Below are 6,000 nucleotides of genomic sequence, written 5' to 3'. Positions count from 1 at the left end.
GCTTTTATGTAACAGACCTCTGAGCTGGCGGATCGCAGGAGGTTGGCCCTCTGAGCTCAGGAGAGGAGAAAGTACGGCGCCCCTGCCTTACTCTCTTGTAAATACGAGGGGACAGCAACGCGACATAACTTAGAGAAGTCCACGGAGCTTTAGAGAGCAGGACGGTCCCGCTGCTTTTCCTCAGAGCGCGGCTGGGGCGAACTGGGGCGCCCTTCCCAGCTCCAGCTCGACCCTTGTCCCCTCTTCCCAGGATCACTCGCTGGGTGACCTTGGGCGAGCCACTTGACCTCTCTGAGCCCCAGTTTCCCAGTCCGTGCATCTGGAAGGCTGTAAGAGGGTCGTGGGGCTCCCCACTCGACCCTCAGGGCCAAAGGTGGGCGCCAGGCACGCGGGAGAGGCCCTTGAAGCACCCCTTCTCGCAGACGCCCGGTTAGTCCCGACGGGCGCGCAGCCGAGAGCGGCCCCAGGAGGCGGCGCGGGGTGGGGCGGTGGGCGCCAGTGCGCAGGCGCGGGGCGGCGGGGCGGGGCCGGGCGGCGGGCGTGGGGCGGGGCGGGGCCGGGCGGGGCGGAGCCGGGCGGGGCGGGGCGGGGCGGGGCCGGCGGCAGGCGCTAGGCGCTCGGCGCGGCGGCTCAGAGTGCGCGGGGAGGCGCGCGGCGTGTAGGTCGCAGCTGTGGCTCGGGCGCTGGCAGGTGCTGGCGGGACTGGCGGGGATCGCCGTGGACTGCCTCAGGGGCGCCGAGCGCGCCTCCAGCCCGACCCGAGGGCCCGCCTAACCGCGCCGCCCGCGCCCGCTCCTCCTTGGCCCGCGCCCGGAGCGCGGGGGCCGCCGGCGCTGGGCACTCGGCGGCCACCGGGGATCGGGGCTCAGCGGCCGGTTCCCGCCCCCGTGCCGCCGCCGCCGCCTCCTCCCAGCCGACTGCCCGGCTTGGCCACAGCCGCCGCGTCTGGCCCCCGGGTCCGCGCCGCTGGGGGCGCGGGCGGAGTCGGGGGTTGCCTGGCGCCGCCGCCCGTGCGCCTGGAGTCCACGTCCCGGGCCCGGCGGCCGGCGAGCATGGAGGAGAAGTACCTACCCGAGCTGATGGCGGAGAAGGACTCCCTGGACCCCTCCTTCACGCACGCCCTGCGCCTGGTGAACCAAGGTGAGGCGCCGGCCGTTAACTGCCGGCCGGCGGCGGTTGGGGGCCGGGTGGAAACGCGGGGGCCCGGGGGGCGCCTCCGTGCGCTCTGCTGTCAGCGGACGCGGCGGAGACGGAGGCCCGAATGGCCCCCGGGGGCGTTTGCACGGGGACCTGGGAGGCTGTGGGACACCTAGGGGAAGACCCCGATGTGAATTTTGGGGACTCGGAAAGGAAGGAGAAGGCTGGGGCGCGTGGGTGAGACTTGAAGGAAATCTTTGGGGACTCGGAGACACCCAGGGGAAACTTCTGGGTAGGGGACAGCGACCATCTGGGGGCTTTGTTGGGGACGAGGTTGAATTATCTCATGGGAGGGGAGCGTGTTAGACTCGGGGAGTAGGGTGTTTGGATTGTCTGAGGTACTAGAGAAAAAGCTGGAGGAAAATGGAAGGACTTGAGGGACTGAAATGCAGAAGAGGCGAAGGGAACAGGTGCTTGGATTGTTAGCGAAGTTTGGGGACCTTGGAAGAGGGTTGGGGTCAGACCCCAGCACCTGAGAGGAGAGGAGCTCCGTGGTCCCAGGGGAGGAGCCCAGTTCACCCTCCCAGCCCTTTGTCTCTCCTGTGTCCAGGCTCCAGCAGCCCTGGCGGGGCAGTCAGCCCTCCCCGGGGTGGGGTGGGCAGCCCATGCCAAGCCTTGCAGGCTGGCCCTTGGAGAAGTCAGTAGGGGAGAGGAGGCCGGCAAAAGAGCACCCTTCTGGGGGGCGTTGGGTTGGGTGGCCCTCATTGGTGGCTGGCTTGAGGTTTGGAACGGTGGTGAAGGGAGTCCTTGCCGTTTTCACACGACTCTAGCCAGCTCAGGGTGTGAAGGGTCCTAGGAAGTACTGCCGGACAGGGATACAGGGGTATCTGGAGGCACGCCTACCCGGGACCCTGTTCCCCTGGCTTTCTCCTCCTGTGGCTTCCCGAATCATCTGCTGGGATGCACGGTAAATTAAGCCTTCCTTCCCGGGAGCAGTCTCCTACTTTTCCTGGAATATGTATTTCAGATGAAGATGGGTGTGGGGGCAATTGGTCTGTCTTTTCTCTGGGAAATGGCAGCAACATGATCTGGTCAGATCTGTTACCTTTTGCAGGAATTACTGTGCACTGATAGTCTGTGGTTCCCTGGATGAATCGGATCTGCTGCTCTCAGTGCTCGCCCTGGCTCTTTTATTGTTGAAAGTGAAAGATGAGGCAGACATATTCTATTTGTATATAGATACCTATATTTTAAAACAGTGACCTCCACTATTTGCCTGTTTCAGCCAGTTCTTCAGAGTAGGGTGTGTGTGTAGTCGACCGATGGTGGTAGAGAGACTCTTACGGTCTCCAAGAATTTAAGAATATTTGAATTGATGAACAGAAATAGGCTTATGGAGCTCCCCCATTTTATTTTAATTGCAGGCTTATTTTTATTTCTTTAATAAAATGGGCTTGTGAAAAAGTAATGGGCATGCATTACTAAATAAAAGAAAAGAATTTCCTAAGTTTGATTTCTGTGCCCTCTGAACAGTTCTGCAGTTGAGTTTGTACTCCTTGCGCCTGATGATTTACATGTATCTTTTATTGCCTGCTGGGCTGTCGTCTCTGTGAAAGAAATTTCTTTGTACATTGCATGAGATCCGTGGAATTGGAAATATTCTGGACTGTGGACTCAAGTGCATTTTTCCTAATAGAGAGGCCGAATCAAAGTTAGGTTGTACTTAATTAAGGAACAGTTAAACTAAAAGTGTAGTGTGTTATCTTATTTTTAAAAGTCAGAATGATTTTCTCTGCCATGTTGCCATAGTATTGTGTTGCTAAAACGTCCAAAATTCTTTTGGATTCTGTGTTTTTACTAGTGTTAATGGCTTCCAGTTACTTGAAGCAGATATTTACTGGGGATATGTTGCCATTTAGTGTTTTTTAGATGTTAAACTTGATAAACTTACTTTTCGTAAAAGTAATTCTTGTAAGAAGTATATTTCTCACACGTGAAGGAAGGAGGAGGTGCTGCTCAGAAGCTTGTCTTACTGTTAGATTACTTCAGACTGAAACATTTTTCTCTTAAATCACAGGCTGATACTCAGAATGCAAAGCTTTATCACTTAAAACATTAATTACACTCTTACGTAGGTCCAAAATTACAAGTGTTTTAAATCTGAAGCTACATGATTGTGAGGAAGCTTTGATTTTAAATCCAACCATCTTGTTATGGGCTATATGAAAGCGTTTTTTCTTAATTTCGTTGTATTTGTGTTTGCCTCTAATGCAACTGTGTTTTCAGCAGTTATTCACATTGAAGTTGGTATTTCGGCACTAAATTGTAGAGTAGGCCAGCATGGGGAACCGTAGCATGCCATGTAATAGATACATTTTATGGTATCTCTAAACTCTAACAAGGCCTTATGTTTGCATAGTATTTTAAAGTTTCCAAGGCACTAGTTTCATCCTCACACTTGCATTCCAGTAAGGCAGATGTTCATGTTTTCTCTTTTCAGGGAGGGAACTGAGGATCCCAGCCATCTAAGCTTGTGGGCAACTGAGATTTAATTTGAACTCTCAGGTCTTCTGTCTCTGAAGATATTGTTCTTTCTTATTTTGCCTTCCTAAAATGTTGAAATGAAATACTTCTTACTTGCTAACTTCAAACCCTGCAGAAATCAATATGATTAGTATGATTGTTTCCAACTGACAATGTATAGGAAATAATATATATCCTTTAGGAAGTTTATCCTGATTTTTCCAAAAAGTTTCTGTCCGCACTTGCCTTCTTTGCAGAAGCAAACATTTATGGTAGATTTATCTTCCAGGATTTTGATGCTGAGGCCAAGAGGCACTTTTGAATTAAAGCCCTCCTGTGACCATTATATTAGTTTAATAATCAATGCATTATGATAATGAAACAGTTTATAGATGAGGTGTAGTCGTCCTTTAAAAATTCAATATTCGTAAAGATTGATCAACTTCCTAACTGAATTACTCTTTTTCTTTGTTGAGCTAGAATGACAATAAGAGATATACTCCTGTCTGGTCTACATTGGCTTTTATGTTTTTTCCAGACTTGTGTTTCATGGTGGGCACTGATTGCTGATTTTATTTTCATTCTACAAGGATAACTGGTTCTCCTCCTCCACCTCCTAAATGAATTCGTTTCCCGAATATTTATTTATTTATTTTTTTGAGACGAAGTCTCACTCTGTTGCCCAGGCTGGAGTGCAGTGATGCGATCTAGGCTCCCCGCAACCTCTGCCTCCTGGGTTCATGTGATTCTTCTGCCTCAGCCTCCCAAGTAGCTGGGACTACAGGTGCTTGCTACCTTGCCTGGTTAATTTTTGTATTTTTTAATAGAGACAGGGTTTCACTGTGTTGGCTAGGCTGGTCTCGAACTCCTGACCTCATGATCTGCCTGCCTCAGCCTCCCAAAGTGCTGGGATTACAGATGTAAGCCTCCGCTCGTGGCCTCTGAATTTGTTTCTCTAACAAAATTAGTGGTTAATGTTTATTTGATGTTAAAACTCAGTCAAAGAAAATAGGCTTTGGGATCCCACTCCGGACCCCCACTTAGTGCCTGTAGGGTGAATTGACATTGCAGTTCTTGCCAAGGAGAGGTTAATTGGAGATGGAAGTAGTGTTGCATGTTTTATATTTGCTAGTAGGGGATGTGCTGACTCTTACTAAAGAAACATCTTTAGAAATGTCTTATGCATTATAATTTAATCCAAGTCTCTGATATTGGTTTGGATGGTTTTCAATACAAGCCAAGTAACCATTAAATAAGATTACATAATGCTGTATTTTTAATTACCTGATATAATGTATGGATTGGTGGCTGGCTCACTGCCAAGTTACATTTAGTTGTCGTTGATTGCAAGAGAAAGTGGAGCAGAGGATTCAAGATTAAGGTGGTCCAGATTTGTGTCTAGGTTGATAAAAGTTTTTTGTTCGTATGTCAAAATGTTTTTTATATCAATTTCTCAAATATTACAACTCTTAGCATTACTTAGAATAAATGTGGGGGATAAAAATACATTAAGGAAGGATTATTACTTTACTCTTTATACACCTCTTTGTAATCCACAAAACCCAGTGGCTTAAAACTTGATTTTTGGGGACCCGTTTTGGAAAACATTTCGGATTTGCTTGAATGTCACAGACTTGTAAAGTGAGAGAGTAAGAATGAGAATTGCAGAATTGTATTTAGGTATGGTGCCTTCATGCTGTAGTTTGTGATTTTCTGTTTGTGATTTTTGTGATGCTGTAGGTTGTGATTATTTAGTTTTTAGTTTTGTATTGTTTTTCTTTGTGTTATCAGGTTTTTTTTGTTTTGTTTTATAAGAAAATGCAATCCCTCAGTATTAGATATGCCATGTCTTGAGTTTTATGCAGTGTATTATGATTAAAAGTGACCCAGTGATTGGGAGGTACAGGGTTTTGGTACTGGACATTAGTAACAGGCTTCTAGAGAACCTGCCATGCCGGTTATCTGTGTTGGGTCCTAGGGGTAGGGAGGAAGAACAGTCTGCACTGGTGGGAAGCTCCTGCTCTCCTCTGTGTGCGTTTGAGAATGAGTTTTCAGTTTGTAGATGCCCTCTTTGCTAAGGGACATCCTAGTCCTTCAAATATGCTGACCTATTTAGTGATTGGATGGCTTAGATTTACTATTAATAAATCAGCCTGTGGACATTTTTGAGGCACTTGTTGGTACTGGGTCATGTTTGTAATCTTGATACTACTAACAGCTCAGAGATGGAGAGGTTATTAGCCCAGGTTTTCAGTTGTAGAAACCAAGATTCTGACAACTAAAGTGACTTGCCCATGGTGACATGCTTCCGGTAATAAAATGTCAGAGTGAAGGGTCAAG

At 48.8% G+C, this 6,000-nt stretch overlaps 1 protein-coding gene across 4 annotated transcripts in view; it reads left to right on the top strand.

Annotated features, from left to right (window-relative positions):
- Positions 1-913: 913 nt before the first annotated feature.
- LOC105488247 (KH RNA binding domain containing, signal transduction associated 3) overlaps positions 914-6,000 on the top strand; it is a 201,198-nt gene continuing 196,111 nt past the window's right edge. Inside the window, exon 1 of one of the 4 annotated variants that reach the window (XM_071067784.1) lies at positions 914-1,140. In XM_071067784.1, the coding sequence (XP_070923885.1) occupies positions 1,053-1,140 (88 nt within the window). In that variant the 5' untranslated portion in view covers positions 914-1,052. Of the gene's footprint in view, positions 1,141-1,257; positions 1,375-2,082; positions 2,105-6,000 lie in introns of those variants that run through there. The other 3 variants (XM_071067783.1, XM_011752145.2, XM_011752141.3) reach the window with 3 other exon arrangements.

This window comes from Macaca nemestrina, chromosome 8, assembly GCF_043159975.1.
Source record: "Macaca nemestrina isolate mMacNem1 chromosome 8, mMacNem.hap1, whole genome shotgun sequence".
Classification (NCBI taxonomy): Eukaryota; Metazoa; Chordata; class Mammalia; order Primates; family Cercopithecidae; genus Macaca; species Macaca nemestrina.
Note: the sequence above shows the minus strand (reverse complement) of the source record. Positions and strands in the feature narration are given on the sequence as shown.